Source organism: Rhinatrema bivittatum, chromosome 4 (assembly GCF_901001135.1).
Source record: "Rhinatrema bivittatum chromosome 4, aRhiBiv1.1, whole genome shotgun sequence".
NCBI classification, from domain to species: Eukaryota; Metazoa; Chordata; class Amphibia; order Gymnophiona; family Rhinatrematidae; genus Rhinatrema; species Rhinatrema bivittatum.
Window position 1 is genome coordinate 100110284 of NC_042618.1, and position 17666 is coordinate 100127949.

Here is a 17666-nt window from a genome sequence, read left to right on the forward strand (position 1 = left end):
CCCATGTTCCTCCAGTTGTTATCTAGGGAATGGGATTCGCCCAAAGCCTCACTCAAGGTCAGTATTTATTTATTTATTTATTTTTGGTTTTTATATACCGGAAGTTCCTGTATACAATACATATCACTCCGGTTCACATTTAACAAAGATAACTATCGCCGGGGAGGCGGTTTACATGGAACATATCGAATATAATGAACGGATAATAATCAAAGTACAATCTATTATGAAACCACTAAGATCAACTTAGAAAACAACTTGAAACATATAACTGACGCAATATGAACATTACAATATTGCTGTAAGACAAGGCTGGATGTTTGTTCAGTAGAGCCATGGAGAAGCTATACCCTCTCCCTGAGGATTTACTCGAGCTGCTCAAAGTCCCGACAGTAGACTCCGCCGTCTCGGCGGTCACCAAACGCACCACCATCCCGGATACAGTGGGCACAGCTGGGTGTTCGGGCGGCCATTTGTAGCTCGCTGGCACAGAGAGCGGGCCTTCGGTGGGTGCAACAGCTCCTCACTTCTCAGGACCTACCACTGGAGGAGACACGTCAGGCAAACAGATTGGAGGCCGTAATTGCCTACGGGGTGGATGCCCTGTATGATCTCCTACGAGTCCTGGCCAGGTCGATGGTTGTGACGGTTTCGGCCCGACGCCTCCTGTGGCTCTGTAACTGGTCGGCAGACTCCTCCTCCAAGACTCGGCTGGGATCTCTCCCTTTTAAAGGTAAATTCCTGTTTGGGGAAGATCTGGACCAGATCATTAAGACCCTCGGAGAGAATGCGGTGCATAGGCTCCCGGAGGATCAGTCGCAGTCTACGAGATCATTCAGTGCCTCCAGAAGCCGTTTCCGCACCACGAGACAACAGACACCTCTGACGCCCTCGTCCCGTTCGCATTCCTGGTCCCGTCCCTTTCGAGAGTGCGGACCTGCCAAGGATGGGATGGCCCATGGAACGTCCTCCAAGCCTTCTCAATGATGCCAGGCCAACCCACTCCTCGATCCCCAGGATCAGGGGTCGGATTTCTCTCTTCTACGAGGAGTGCGTCTGGATTATGTCGGGTCAGTGGGTCCTAGATATTCTATAACAAGGCTACACATTGGATTTTGCCTGGCCTCCAAGAGACAGGTTCCTCTTCTCTCCCTGCGGGGCACTGCAAAAGCAGCTCATTGTACGCCAGACCGCTCGACTGGCTCCTTGCTCTCGGGTCAATTGCCACAGTGCCCCCCACAGAAGTGGGTTCGGCCACTATTCAATCTATTTTGTGGTTTCCCCAAAAGGAGGGCACTGTCTCCCCAATTCTGGATCTCAAGTCTGTGAACAAGTCCCTCACTTCAGGATGGAGACCCTGCGCTCAGTGATTGCGGCAGTCCATCGAGAATTCCTGGCCTCTCTGGACCTCACGGAGGCTTACCTTCACATTCCAATCCTCAAGGCGCATCGGTGCTTCCTCAGGTTCAAGATCTTAAGTCAGCATTTTCAATTCCAGGCCCTTCCTTTCTGTCTGGCGACGGCCCCACAAACATTTACGAAGGTTATGGTGGTGGTGGCGGCCGCTCTCCGCCGAGAGGGAATCCTTGTTCACCCTTACCTGGATGACTGGCTCATTCGAGCGAAAACTTTGAGCCAGGGTCATCGGGCAGTCAACAGAGTGGTACAACTCCTCCAATCCCTCAGTTGGATCATAAACTACGCCAAGAGCAGTCTTACTCCGTCCCAGTCGTTAGACTTCTTGGGAGCGCGGTTCGACACGGTGATGGGCAAGGTCTTCTTGCAGCTGGATCGGGCTTAGTCATTAACGGAGCAGGTCCAGCGCTTCTCTGGTCTCTATGCCCACAGCTTGGGATTATCTGCAGGTACTGGGATCCATGGCATCCACTATCGATCTGGTACCCTGGGCCTTTGGCATATGTGTCCGCTGCAGAGATTATTGCTCTCCCGCTGGAAGCCAGTGTCGCAGGAGTTCCAGGCCATCCTTCCGCTTCCACGAGTCGCCAGAGACAGTCTACTCTGGTGGCTGGACCCACTCCACTTGGCGCAGGAAATGCCCTTGGACATTCCGGAATGGGTAATAGTCACCACAGATGCCAGTCTCTCTGGTTGGAGAGCAGTCTGCCAGACTAGGTCTGTGCAAGGACAGTGGACGAAGTCTCAAGCAGTTTGGCCGATCAATCGCTTGGAGACCAGAGCGGTCCAACTAGCGCTGAAGAATTTTCTTCCCCTCGTTCGCCATCGGGCGGTCAGGATCCTCTCTGACAACGCGACTACGGTGGCGTACATAAATCGCCAGGGCGGCACGAGAAGTCGTCACGTCTCATTGGAAACAGACAAGCTAATGGAGTGGGCGGAACTTCACCTTGCTCGGTTGGCGGACTCGCACATCGCAGGAGTGGACAACATTCAGGCGGACTTCTTGAGTTGTCAATGTCTCGATCCCAGGGAGTGGGAGCTCTCCAAGGAGGCGATGCAGCTTCTCGTGCGGCGTTGGGGGATCCCTCACCTGGACCTCATGGCGACAGCCCACAACGCGAAGGCACCTCGTTTCTTCAGCCGCAGAAGAGAACACGGCACAGAGGACGTGGATGCGCTAGTTCTGCCGTGGCCCCGTCACCTTCTCCTCTGTGTTCCCACCGTGGCCCCTTGTGGGCAAGGTCCTACTAAGGATCGAGGTTCACCAGGGCCTGGTGATTCTGGTGGCCCCGACGTCCATGGTTCCGGATCTGCTCAACCTGGCAGTGGACGGGCCCCTACGCCTAGGTCATCTATTGCACCTCCTGCTCCAAGGACCACTATTTTTCGACAGAGCAGATCGCTTCTGTCTTGCGGCTTGGCTTTTGAGAGACGCAGGCTAAGCCGCCGCGGTTATCCGGAGGCCGTGGTCTCGACCCTCCTTCAGGCTCGGAAGACTTCCACGCCCGTCGCTTATGTCCGTGTGTGGAAGGTTTTTGAATCGTGGTGCACTGCCCACTCAGCTCATCCACGGACGGCCTCTGTGCCTCAGATCCTCTCCTTCCTGCAAGCAGGTTTGGAGAAGGGTCTAGCCTACAACTCTCTGAGGATACAGGTGACTGTCCTTGGGTCCTTGATACACCAAAGGGAGGAAATTCCGCTTTCGTCTCACCCGGATGTCGTCCGGTTCCTCAAGGGTGTAAAGCATTTGAAGCCGCCACTTCAAGCTCCTTGTCCTTCATGGAGCCTCAACTTGATACTACGGATCCTGGGTGGACCTCCCTTCGAGCCTCTACGTGCCGCTACTCTCAAGGATCTCACTCTTAAGGCGGTTTTCCTCGTCGCCATTTGTTCGGCCCACCGTGTCTCCGAGCTGCAGGCGCTGTCCTGTAGGGAACCGTACCTACGGCTCACCGACTCTGGGGTCACCTTGCGCACAGTACCCTCGTTCCTGCCCAAGGTGGTCTCTGCTTTTCACCTGAATCAGACGGTGGAACTTCCTTCTTTCTCATCAGTTGACTCTCGAGATCTCTGCAAGCTCGACGTCAAACGTGTCCTGATACGTTACCTGGAGGTCACCAATGAGTTTTGTCTGTCAGACCACCTGTTTGTCCTTTGGTCCCATGCTAAGAAGCGTGCTAGATCTCATAGAGATGCAGGTCCAGACAAGCCTAAGCGTCCTCTTCGCACTGGGGTCCCTCAGCTGGATACTGATTCTTCTGGGCAGGATACAGACTCAGGGGATCCGGATTCTCAGCCCCAGCGCCCACAGGGAGTGGTTGCGGATCCTGATCCATAGCAGGTGGAGAGGGGCTCGCAGGCTGCGGAGGGCGATGACCCTAAGATGGATGGTGAAGTAGTCCTGCACACTCTCCAAGTCCTGTTAAACTAAGTTACCTTTTAAGGGGTTCTCCATCTAATCCTGCTATACCAATCCAGCCCTGAAGAGTGGATTTCCCCCCCCCCCCCCCCTACAAGCAGATGGAGGCAAACAAAACTGATTTCCTGTGTGACATCATAGCCACTACTTAAGAGGTGGTGTCAGCAATAGAAATCCAGTATTTTCTGCCTCCAGCAGATGGGTCTGGATTGGTAGGGCAGCTTGATGTTGGATCTGGATCAGACCCTGGGGACCAGGCCACTGGCTTAGGCCAGCAGTGTGAGCATGTACATATCTCCCAGTCCCTTTAGATTCTTGGTTCAGATGGGTGGTGGAGCAGTTTGGGGGGGAAGACAACAAAGCTAAGTGAGCTTTTGAGTTCTCTGAGAGGTTTCCTCCTGCTTCTGCTCACATTCTGATTTCTCCTCTCCCCCCAATCCCTGTTGGTCTGGCAGCGCTGAAAAAAAAAACCAACAAAAGAGAGAGAAATAGAATTTTTATCTGCACTCACTTATAAAGGTGAGTTTGCAGGCTCAGAAGCTGTTGGGGGAGGACTTGCATTGGACTGCAGCTTTCTGGGGTGGCAGACGACATGCAGGGAGACTAGGCCAGCTTTGTGTGTGCCTGGCATATGCCCACATGTGAGAAGTTCTCAGCTACTGATCTACAGTGGGCTTAGCGCCCGTTTCAACTCTCATGTCTATTTTGGCCTGCCACCTTCTGCTGGCCCTGATACACAGCCAGCAGAAGAGATGGCAGCCATCTTGGATTCACCCGTGCAACATTTTTCGGATGCTGGGGCAGTGTTGGGAGCGGGGGAGGACTCTAGGACCCTCCAATTTTGACTATGGTAATTCTGCTAGTGGATCTCGACAGTATTCGAGGAGGAGTTGTAGCAGAGAGTACAGTTAGCAGTAGGATGAGCCCTACAAGGCATCGAGCCACTGCCACCAGAGCCTGCACCTTCCATGCTTGCACCGTTGCTGGAGCAGTTGGACCTACTCCTCTGTGCCCTACTGACACAACCTGCACTGATGCCATGGAAACTCCCGTTGCTACAGGGGGCATCGATGAGGCCATGATCAGACCATACCCATCGCTGATTCCTCAGACGAAGGAGGGCCATCTGGGGGCCAGTGGTCCCTATTCCAATGTCTATTCCGCAGCCCTTATGCCTTGAGTTGCCGGGTCCGTCGATGGCACCATCGGCATTGGCATCCCCGGGGCTCTCGGTGTTCCCGGCACCCTGGCCCAAGACCGCACTTTGGACTCCACCAGTGTCGCCTGGCAATCTGAGCAAGGTTGACACCCCTTACGACCCGTGAGAGGATGAGCCTTCCGTCTCTTCCTCAGAGAACTTGGAGGACCTGGTTTCTGAACCCTCTCCTCCTGAGGAGAGATGCTGCTCCCCTCCAGAGGACTTGACATTCGCAGACTTTGTCCAAGCTCCTGACTGAGGAAGACTACAGCACAAGATGCTGGAGATCCTTCACTTTGTGGATGCTCCTAAGGAAGTGATTGCAGACCCAGTCCATGATATATTAAAGGACTTGGTTGTTCGGCTCTGGGAGCACCCAAGCTCTGTTCCTCCGGTTAACTGGAAGACTGATGCAGTATATGTCGTGCAGCCGACTATGGGGTTCAAGCAGTGCCACCTCCCGCACTAGTCTGTGGTGGAGTCTGCCCTCAAGAAGGCAAAGAGGTCCCGTATCTATGCCTCGGCTCCTCCAGGCCATGAACACAAAGCCCTGAATGCCCTAGGCCATAAGGTTTTCCAGGGCTCTATGTTGGCAGCCCACATTGCCTGTTACCAATTATATATGAGCCAGTATCCCAGGAATCTCTGGATATAGGTCTGGGAATTGGCAGACCACGTCCCTCAAAAACTCCAGGAGGACTTTCCAAAGGTTGTGCAGCAGAGACTGGAATGCAACAAACATAAAGTTAGGTCCACATATGATGTCTTTGAGACAGTGACAAGAGTAGCTGCAGCAGGCATCAGTGCTCTGCATATGGCCTGGCTAAAGGGCTCCGATCTCCAACCGAACGTACAAGACCGTATTGCTGACTTGCCTTGCACCAGGAAGAACCTCATTGGTGACAGGATTGAGGCAGTTGCACAGCTGAAAGATCACCATGAGACCTTGCAGCATTTCTCAGCTAGGATCTCGGACCTACAGACCTCAGGCAAAAAATCCTTGAAGCAGGGGCCCCAATGCCCATTTTACTGCCCAAGGAAATACTACCATCCGCCAGTTAGGGCATGGTTTGAAAGGGCTGGACCAAGGTCTCGCCCAAGCAGCAACGTGTCCCTAGAACTCAGCCAGCGCCTCAACAGAATCCTACTACCAACTTTTGACTGGCTGTGAGGGAGTCCAAGCCACCCACGCGGCGGGAGGCGGACCCTCCGGTCAGGGGAGGGAAGAGTAACCCAAATTATAGCTACGTAATGCAAGGTTCCATATTAGGAGTCACTGCTCAGGAAAAGGATCTAGGTGGTGTTGAAAATACAGTGAAATCGTTTGCTCAGTATGCAGCAACAGCCAAGAAAGTAAATAGAATGCTAGGGATTTTTAGGAAAGGAATGAAGAATAAAACAGAGAATATCCTAATGCCTCTGTATCTCTCCATGGTGTAACCTCATCTTGCATATTGTGTGCGGTTTTGGTCACCATATCTCAAAGATATAGCAGAATTAGAAAAGGTACAGAGAAGGGCGACCAAAATGATAGAGGATGGAACAATTTCCCTATGAAGAAGGGCTAAAGAGGTTAGGACTCTTCAGCTTGGAGAAGATATGGCTGCGGAGAGATATGATAGAGGTCTATAAAATGAGTGGAATAGAACGAGTAAACAATTGTTTACTCTTTTGAAAAGTACAAAGACCAGTGAAGTTATTAGGTAATACACTTAAAACTATTGTTTTAAGTGCAAGAGGTTGCATATAGGGAAAAATAACCGTTGCTGTAGTTACACGATGTTAGGTTCCATATTAGGAGCTACCACCCAGGAAAAAGATCTAGGCATCATAGTGGATAATACTTTAAAATCGTTGGCTCAGTGTGCTGCAGCAGTCAAAAAAGCAATAGAATGTTAGGAATTATTAGGAAGGGAATGGTTAATAGAACGGAAAATGTCATAATGCCTCTATAATCGCTCCATGGTGAGACCACACCTTGAATACTGTGTACAATTCTGGTCACCGCATCTCAAAAAAGATATAGTTTCGATGGAAAAGGTACAGAGAAGGGCAACCAAAATGATAAAGGGGATGGAACAGCTTCCCTATGAGGAAAGGCTGAATAGGTTAGGGCTGTTCAGCTTGGAGAAGAGACGGCTGAGGGGGGATATGATAGAGGTCTTTAAGATCATGAGAGGTCTTGAACGAGTAGATGTGACTCGGTTATTTTCACTTTCGAATAATAGAAGGACTAGGGGGCATTCCATGAAGTTAGCAAGTAGCACATTTAAGACTAATCGGAGAAAATTATTTTTCACTCAATGCACAATAAAGCTCTGGAATTTGTTGCCAGAGGATGTGGTTAGTGTAGCTGGGTTCAAAAAAGGTTTGGATAAGTTCTTGGAGGAGAAGTCCATTAATGGCTATTAATCAATTTTACTTAGGGAATAGCCACTGCTATTAATTGCATCAGTAGCATGGGATCTTCTTAGTGTTTGGGTATTGGCCTGGTTTTGGCCTCTGTTGGAAACAGGATGCTGGGCTTGATGGACCCTTGGTCTGACCCAGCATGGCAATTTCTTATGTTCTTATGTTTACTCTTTTGAAAAGTACAAAGACCAATGAAGTTATTAGGTAATACATTTAAAACTAATCAGAGAAAATATTTGTTTACTCAGTGCATAATTATGCTCAGGAATTCATTGCCAGAGGATGTGGTGAAAACTATTAGTGTAGCTGAATTTAAAAAAAGATTTGGATAAGTTTCTGGAGGAAAAGTCTATTAACAGTTATTAAGGTAGAGTTGCAGAAATCCACTGCATATTTTTGGGATAAGCAGCTTGGAATCTATGTACCTCTTGGGATCCTGCCAGGTATTTGTGATCTGGCTTGGCCACTGTTGGAAACAGGATACTGAGCTTGATGGACCTTTGGTCTGACCCAGTATGGCATGTCTTGTGTTCTTGTTCTTCTGGGAGTCGGTTGCAATCCTTTGTGAACTGCTGAATGGCCATCACCTCAGATCGATGCATCCTCTCCATCGTATGTGAGAAGTACAGATTACATTTCCAGGAGGTTCCTCCAGATTCTCCCCCTTGCCCCTCATGGGTGTCCTCAGCAGATCAGGAAATACTGCTCAAAGAGCTCTCCGCCCTCTCAATGGCCAGGGTTGTCGAACCCATCCCTCCCAGTCAGAGGGGAAGCAGCTTCTATTCCAGATTTCCTCATCCCAAAGAGAACAGGAGGCCTTAATTTGATTTTGGACTTGAGGGCCTTGAACAAATTCCTCATGTGGGAGACGTTCAAGATGGTCTTGCTGGGTGCCCTCGTTCCTCTCCTGTGCAGGGGAGATTGGCTTTGTTCCCTTGATCTATGAGATGCCTGTGCCCACATAAGGATTGCCCGCATCCTCTGGCAGTACCTCCGGTTTGTAGTGAGCGGACACCATTTTCAGTACAGGGTGCTGCCCTTCGATCTGGCTTCTATACCCCGCGTTTTCACAAAGTACCTTGCAATAGTGGTGTCGTACCTGCGGAGGCTGCGAGTGCAGGTTTTTCCCTACCTGGGTGACTGGCTCGTCAAGAATGCATCCAGGCTAGGGAGCACTCCAGTCCTTACACATCACTATTCGGGTCTTGGAGACATTGGGTTTCCCAATCGATTACCCCAAGTTTCAGCTGGACCTGTCCCTGCAACTAGACTTCATTGGTGCCAGGTTCAACACTGTTCAGGCTTGGGCATTTCTACCCATGGATCTGTCATTCAGCATAGCTTCATTGGTGGGAGCGATCTCTCGAAGTCACCAGATCTCTGTGCACAGCATGTTACGCTTGCTCGGACACATGGCTGCGACTGTCCATGTCAGTCCCTTTGCTCACCTGCACGTCTGTAGGATGCAATGGACCATGTGGTCCCAATGGTGCAGGCCACTCTGCACCTTCGGGCATGCATCCGAGTCACTCCACCACTTCGGGGCTCCTATCATAGTGGGTGGATCTGCCCAACTTAGAGATGGGGTTCCATTTCAGGCTTCCCCCACTCAAGTTGTACTCACCATGGATGCCTCCCATCTGGGCTGGGGGGGCCTGTGTTGGGGATATTCGTACCCAGGGTCACTGGTCAGCTCAAGAGGAATAGTGCCAGATCAACTTTCTGGAGTTATGGGCAATCCAGTACGCCCTTTGTGCGTTTTGAGATCAATTGACTAGCAAGGGTGTGCTCATCCAGACCAACAATCAGGTCATGATGTGGTACCTAAACAAGCAAGGAGGCATGGGATCGTTCCTCCTTTGTCAGGAGGCAGTATCTCGTGTTCTGCTGGAGTCTTGAAAGCCTTCCACTAGGAAGTCTTACAGCCTGAAGTGGAAGAGATTCTCAGCGTGGTGTGACAGCCAGGGGTTGAACCCGTTCCCATGTTCTGCCTCTAAGCTGCTAGATTACCTGCAGCACCTCTCTGAGACTGGTTTGAAAACCACCTCTGTGAGTACATCTGAGTGTGATTTGGGCCTACCACCAGGGGGTGGATGGTTCGCCCATTTCGGTACAGCCAATTTGGGGTGATTTCATGTGGGATCTTCTCCAGCTGAGGCCTCCCATCAGACCCCCTGTTATTTCCTGGGACCTCAACGTGGTCTTGGCCCATCTGATGCAGGCTCCCTTTGAACCTTTGTGCTCTTGTGACCTGAAGTACCTGACCTAGAAGGTCGTCTTCCTGGTGGTGGTCACCTCGGCATGCAGAGTTAGCGAACTTCAGGCTCTGGTGTCCTATCCACCCTTCACGAAGTTTTTTCACGACCAGATGGTCCAGCGCACACATCTTAAGTTCCTACCGAAGATGGTGACAGATTTCCACCTTAATCAATCAATCGTCCTGCCAACCTTCTTTCCTAAGCCTCATTCATACAGAGGTGAACAGGGCCATGGCCTTCTACCTGGAGTGAATGGCAGGCCAGACAATCCACGCAACTCTTCATTTCTTTTGACAAAAATAGGTTGGGAGTTGCTGTATCAAAGCAAGCCTTTTCCAACTGGCTAGCGTACTGCATCTCTTTCTGCTATACGCAGGCAGGTCTACAGCTAGGAGGCCAAGTCAAGGAGCATTCCATTTGAGCCATGGCCCACTTGCGAGTAGTCCCCATGGACGAAATTTGCAAAGCTGTGACATGGAGTTCTCTCCACACCTTTACTTCACACTATTGCTTGGACAGGGGAGGTCGCTAGGACAGTCATTTTGGTCAGTCGGTCCTGCAAAACCTTTTCAGCAGTTAAACCCAACTCTTCCTGCCTCAGGCCCCTTGTTCGGGTTCAGGCTGACTCCCTCTGTTGCTTCCAGCACTTGGTTGTTATGCCCGTAGGCACCTAGTTGAGAACTGCATGGCCCATGTGTATACGGGAGCAGCCTGTAGCTAGGTATTCACCCATATGTGAAGACTACCATCCTGCTTGTCCTAGAAGAAAGAGTTGTTTACCTGTAACAGGTGTTCTCCCAGGACAGCAGGATGTTAGTCCTCGGGAAACCTGCCTGCCACCCCGCAGAGTTGGGTTTCTCCTAAGTTTATTTTATTTTTGTGCGTAATTCTGTATTATGAGGCTGAAGAGGGACCTTGCATGGATAGTGGCATGGTGGGCATGCTCAGAGTAGAAACTTTGACAGATGTTTTCCGTGCTAGGCTCCATCTGATGATGTCACCCACATTTGAGGACTACATCCTGCTGTCCTAGGAGAACACCTGTTTACAGGTAAGCAACTCTGCTTTACATTGGGCCCTGGGAGAGCACACAAGACATTTCAAGGACTATCCATGAATATGTGAATCAGTTATTTATTCTTTCAAAAAATTAAAAAACTTGGGGATGCTTCATGAAGTTAGTAAGCACATTTAAAACAAATCAGAGAAAATTATTTTTCACTCAATGCATAATTAAGCTCTGGAATTCATTGCTGGAGGATGTACTATAGACAGCATAGCTGGGTTTAAATAAAGGTTTGGACAAGTTCCTGTAAAAGAAGTCCATAAACTGTTAACTAGATAGAGTTGGGGAAAGCCAGTACTTATCCCTGGGTGCTAGCAGCATAGGATCTATCTACTGTTTGGAATCCTGTCAGGTGCTTGTGACCTGGATTGGCCACTGCTGGAAATAGGATATTGGGCTTAATGGACCCTCAGTCTGACTTAGTATAGCAATTCTTATGATGATATGATCAGAGTTGAGGAGGTTCACAAGGCCTTGCAAACCATTATGCCATCAACCCTGTGACCAACAAAACCAAGTTCTGGAATTGCAGAAGGGTTGTAGAGTTTGTAGTCCAGATAAGATACTCGCACAGGCAGCTTACTGGATCTGAGGTTAAAACCCTGGAGGACTGTTAGTCTGATGGTCCTGGAGCAATTTTTACAACCATACTATTCAGAGGTATAAAAGTAAATTCAAGATGACTAGCCTCTTATTTCAGAAATGGCTGCTGAACTAACTGACATCTTTGTGGCTAACTTCCCCTGCTTGGCACACAGAAGCTGTTAGTTTCTTGAAGAGCAGGTATCCAAGGTCAGTCAAGATACTTAATTCTAATGTTCCTGCGACCTCTGGGTCATTCAGCAAACACTCCAGTTTTCCTCAGAAACATGACGACTTTAAACATGAAAATCTGTTACTGATGTGGGCACACAGAAACTGTCAACTTTCGTGGGCAGTCCCAGTTCCATGGAAGGGGCCTGAACAATATTGGCAAAACTTGGAGTCACTGGTCATTGTTCATATTTTTATTTTTTAGGTTTCAGAATTTGAGGTTGTGTGTTTATTTATTTAAATTATTTCTTAGGATCCCAGAGATACTGGCCTGTGACAAGAATACCAGCATTTTGAAGCTTGTTGACTTCTCCCACAGTGTGGATATGAAATTACAGCCTTCAGCTTCTTTGAGTGATTTTCCAGTAGCAGAAACCGAGCAAGCACAACAGATTCTATCTGAGCAGTCATCGCCTTACCAGGTAAATTGCATGCTGATACTGGGATTTGGGTTAAATGCTCTGTTAGTCATGTTGTACCTTTCCTTTGCTCAGTTAGACTCTGCTGTTGTTTTAGGTGGACCTGCTTGGTATTGCACAGATAGTACACTTACTGCTGCATGGTGAACACTTACAAGTCCATCAGGAGGATTACAAATGGAAGCTCAACCAAACTGTTCCCAAGTAAGCTTGTCTATTACAGGAGGTTACAAAAGCTTTATTAAACAGAGAAGGGCCTGCCAGCACCCTGTTTTATTATTGCACCCTTCTTGCTGTCCTGAAATATCTACTCAATGTTCATGGTTTACTTGGATGATATGACCTCTCAGCTCATTATATGGCATTCTCTTTGTATTTTACATGACATAGTATCCTTTCCTAGCAGCTTGGGATTTATTTATATTGTAATTTTCTGGTGGCTCTGCTCAGCTGGTTTCCTCAGAACTCTGGATCGAGAGTTATAAAGCCTGAAAAACACTATAGTTCATGCCCCCAGTTTTTGGCAGCAAAATTTTCAAGATTATGAAGAGTTTGCAAATTCTGTGGTAGCCATGTGGCAGGTTTGCATAATTTTGCAAGTTAAATTTTGTTTAAACTTTTTATAGTCATTTCTTTGTCCAGTTAATTTATTTGGTTGTTCTTTAGAGCAGTGGTTCTCAATCATGACACACCTACCACGCTCACACACATGTGACACACTGCTCATTATAAATCACAGTAGAAAAAAAAAGGCCCACTATTATTTTTATTCTTAAGAATGACAGAAGGGAAAGATAAGTACTCAGAATAGAAATTGCATAATTAGTAAATATCCCATACCAAAACACCAATTTCCAGCATTCAAACAGTAACCACCTTATCTAAGAAAAGGCAACACTGAAAATATTACACCAGGCCTTAAAACACCAGTACACCTCCTATTAGGAAAACGGAACAAGGCGGGCTGCTATAGAGCCCTACACAGAAACTTCTTGAAAGTCCAGGTAGTGGCTGTCTCCTATTTCAGGGGCAAGATGAACGGAACCCGCCTGTCGGCGTATCGGGATATGACTCGTATTCTGAAAGGGGCACAACACCTCCGGCCACCCCTACAGTGGCCGGTTCCCTTGTGGAATCTTAATCTGGTATTGGAGTTTTTGGCAGGGCTCTCCTTTCGGCCGCTGCGCAGTCTTTCCTAAAGACTTTCAGGGATTGGTTGTCCAACAAATTTATCCTCATCCAATCAGGTAGTTCTACATCAGCAAGCAAACTGTCCAGATGTGGGCCATTTCCCATGGAATGGTTTTCAGCCACTTATTTTGTCACTGACAAGTCTCTTGGTGGACAGACTGTCTAGTTCTGAATGTCACAAATGGATCCTGGATTAGAGGAGTAGCAAACCAGATATTCTACAAATGGGATCTGTTTTCAACACCTCTGAACAGAAAGATCCTGAACTTCTTTTCCAGGAGAGGGGCACACACTAGAATAGCCTCAGATAACTTTTACCCTAGATTGGGAGTAAGGCCTTCTGTACATATATTCTCCAATTCTTTTAGTGGTAAAGACCTTGCTGAGAAGAGATTGGGGAACAATGCCGAGCACTGAAGGAAGCTGAAGAAGTATCAATGGTCTGCATCAATGCACATTGCCGGGCATAGGGATGCTCCAGCTTCAACTGTGAAAACCCCAAAGTGGCCCCATGATGAGGAGTGTCAGTCCTCCACAATTCCCAGGAGTTCATCACAGCCTCCATCGGTCCTGGACACCACCAATCCTGCTCTTGGTTCCAAAAAGGATCTGGTTGTCACTCCTGGCTCCCAGTCCGTGTTGGCATCAACGATTTTTGAGGAGGAGCTGGAGAAATATGTGCAGCTTGTTGTGGAGAAAGCATTGCAGGGCCTCTGTGTCTGAGCACCAACGGCACCAGGACCGGCACCATCTCTTTGAGCTGCTCATTGGGGCGTTGCTCTGATGCAGTCACCGGTGTCTGTGCCCAGCGGGGATTTGAAGCCTCTGCCTCCTGGTTTGGTTTTTTTGTCATAGAGTGGTTCTGTGTACGCATCCTAAGTTCCTGCCTAAGCTGGTGTCAGGCTTCCATCTTAACCAGTCTATTGTCTTGCCAATGTTTTTTCCCATACCTTATGCTCACCATGGTGAACAAGCCCTTAACAATTTGGACTGCAAGAGAGCCTTAGCCTTCTATCTCGCATGGACAGAAGTCTATAGACAGTCCACCCAGCTTTTTGCTTCTTTTGACTAGAATAGGCTGGGAATTGCTGTTGGCTAACAGACTAAATCTCCTTCTGTTATGCCTAGATGGGATTGCATCTTGCAGGTCATGTCAAGGCTCATGCTGTCTGAGCTATGGCAGCGACTGTGGCCCATTTGAAAGCAGTCCCCATGGAGGAGATCTGTGGAGTTGCAACGTGAAGTTACATGCACTCATCTGTATCCCATTATTGTTTGGACAGGGATGGATGACACTATAGCAGGCTTGTCCAGTCTGTCCTTCGGAACTTGTCTGAGGTTTAGAACCCAACTCTGTTCCCGCCTATGGCCCGTTTTTGTTCCATGGGCACCTGCTTAGGCTGTATGCATATACAAGAAAGGCTGATTGCTAACAAAAATGAGTGTGTGAGTGGAAAAGTAGCCTAGTGGTTAGAGCAGCGGGCTAGGAACCAAGAGCTCTTTGTGACCTTGGACAAGTCACTTTACCCTCCATTGCCTCAGGTACAAACTTAGATTATAAGCCCTCTGGGGATAGGGAAATACCTACAGTACCTGAATGTAATCCGCTTTGAAATGCTGAAAAAAGTGGAATATATTAAAAAAAATAAATATATATATATATATATATATATATATAGTATGTGTGTGTGTGTATGTATCTGTTTCCCCTTTTTTGTTGGAGGATCACCTGTAGCTAGGGACTCACCCCATGTGTGAGGACTGCCATCCTGCTTGTCCTGGGAGAAAGCAGAGTTGCTTACCTGTAGCAGGTGTTCTAAGAGGACAGCAGGATGACAGTCCTCATTAGACTCGCCCAGCTCCTCATGGAGTAGTCTCCACTTTGTGGGTTTTTCTTAGAATTCTATATTATAAAACTGAAGGGACCCTGCGTTGGATGCGTTGTACAATGCATGCTCAGAGAGGCTCAGTCAAAGTTCTAGAAACTTTGACATACATTTTTCCATGCCAGGCGCTATCTGATATTACCCATGTATGAGGACTGACGACATCCTGTCCTTGGAGAAAGACCTATTACAGGTAAGCAACTCTACTTTCTCCCTCTCTCTTTTTCTTACTACAGATTTGTATCCCTTCTAAAAGACTCTTGGGGGGGGGTATGGGGGGGGGTCTGTGATATTCACAGAACAGTCCATTCTAGCAACCTCCCAAGGGCTGAATATGAATAGAGCACACTAAGTACTACCATTCCAAAAAATGTCCTAAATAAGTGACACCTTAAATTAGGAAGGAATCCTAGGGGTTCTTGACAATTTTTTTCATGATGAAATGGTTTGGTGATAGATTTGAACTTAATACCACAAATCTAAGTAGACTATATTGACTGATAGGTTGCAGTGCAAGCTACTAAAACAGGGCTTCCCAAACCTGTCCTGGGGACCCCACAGCCAGTCAGGTTTTCAGGATATCCACAATGAATATGCATGAGAAATTTGCATACCATGGAGACTCAGTATTTGCAAATTTATTTCATGCACATTGATTGTGGATCTCCTGAAAACCCGACTGGCTGTGGGGTCCCCAGGACAGGTTTGGGAAGCCCTGTACTAAAAGGTATAGACATGATTTACACTATAATCTCACTATAAATTCCTTATACATGTTTTACCCATGGTAGCAAAAGTATTTCCTTCAGAGATCTATCAGGAAGTGTGGGCTGCCTCTTACTCAAGATTTGGGGATTTGATATTTTCTTTATTTACTCTTCTAAGAGACACTTCCTTTTTTTTGTAAGGAGAGCACTGAATCTTGGAAGATTGTTGAAGAAACACTTATGCTGAAGGTTTTCATAGATTGATTGATTTCATTGCACTGTTTTCTAGGTATGCTTCCAGCGAACTATGGGCCAGGTTCTTTGAGAGGATTCTGAATACAGAGGGCGCGTCTACTGTGTCTGTTCTGAGGGAGCTGGGAGAAGAAATGAAGCCACCTGGTAGTGCTTTCCAAGATCCTGAATACTTTTTCCTCATGTCTCTTCACCTTCATACAGTATGACTTGCTATTGGCACACCTCAGTCTCACTGAGGAGGATGCCTGCATTTTGTTCGACTTCACTGCTACACACAACTTGAATAAGAATTCTTACCTACAGCTTATAGTGCTGGAGAACCTGCACTATCGGACAGACATTAGCACTTCCTGAGTGGTAGATGAATGAAAGGAAATTAAGTACTAGCATTTTTTTTTTTTTTTACATATAATAATTTGTTGTAATGTTTTATAATCATTGTTTTGTATTTTAATAGCCTTTTTATTTAACTTGTAACCTTTTAAATATAAAAGCCATTAGTGGAAAGTAATGTTGAAATGAAGCCAGCGCCCTCCAAACAGAAAGGCTGTGTTCCCCAGTGAAGGATGTGTTAGTGTACCTCGTGAGGGATAAATGGAACCCTAGTTAGCCATGCCCACAACAGGGAGGCTTGATACGAGAGAAGAAGTCCAGTATGGGGTTAGAGGTTCTGTTTTCTCCCAATAGGTGCATGCAGTAAGCTTGCTTTGTACTGTGGAAATTCCTTTCTTTTGAGGCTCTTTCTGTTACCGAAGCCATTGTGTGGCAGTGGGCATTGTCATATGATGATTGCTTCTGTTGATAATTAAATGTCTTAATCTGAAGCTATATTTCAGGTTCAAAGCTATGTTCAAATAAAAAAAAAAAATAAAAGCCTAGGTGCACCCTCAGTCATATTGCTTATATCCTTTCTTTTTTTGCAAAATCATTTTTATTGCAAAGACATGCATTTCCACAATCACGAGGAAGTATTCAAGAAAAACGATAACCAACAGGAGAACAATTGGTACAGTGGTCATGCAAGTCTTCTTTTAAGTAACAACATCCACCACTGTTATCAAATGAAACCCCCGAACCGATCCCCGTTCGCATTCAAGCTACACATACCAGTCACATCTCGCACGTCGTCCCCCCCCCCCCCCCCCCATACAACCACCTCATCCAACAGACACAGCCCCCCCGCGAGCCCTGCCGAAAAGCTCCCATTACCCATATATGTTAATAGGACCCTTAATGAGCTAGCAAAACAAGGAGAAAAAAAGAGAAAATCTGAGGAAAAAGGTATGCAACATAGTCCACTCAGGGGTTACTTGCCCCGGGAGTAGTGGAGTACCAAGTGACACTGTAGCCTGCTGTACTCAATTGACTTTGAAAATCCGGGGAGAGAAGAGAATAATAGTGAGCCCAGCAATCTGCATAGTTTTTGTCCAAGGGCTTAGGAGATTTGGGAAAGTCCATTCGCTCCATTAGAGCCATGTCCATCATGCGATGATGCAAGGCCACAAGTGTCGGCGTAACCAAGGGGTCAGTCCAATCAGCAAGTATAGTACGGCAGGCTAGTAGAAAAGCGAGCGCCCGCGGTCCAGCCAGCAGAAGAACAGCAGACAGTCGTAGAGGGATCTG

General features: G+C 47.6%; 1 protein-coding gene across 1 annotated transcript in view; it reads left to right on the forward strand.

The window, feature by feature from the left end:
- The window catches only part of BUB1B (BUB1 mitotic checkpoint serine/threonine kinase B), a 148267-nt gene extending 131334 nt beyond the window's left edge, over positions 1-16933 (forward strand). The window contains exons 22-24 of the mRNA XM_029598511.1: positions 11839-12007; positions 12102-12208; positions 16078-16933. Coding sequence (XP_029454371.1) covers positions 11839-12007; positions 12102-12208; positions 16078-16249 — 448 coding nt within the window. The 3' untranslated portion in view covers positions 16250-16933. The remainder of the gene's footprint in view (positions 1-11838; positions 12008-12101; positions 12209-16077) is intronic.
- Positions 16934-17666: the final 733 nt, after the last annotated feature.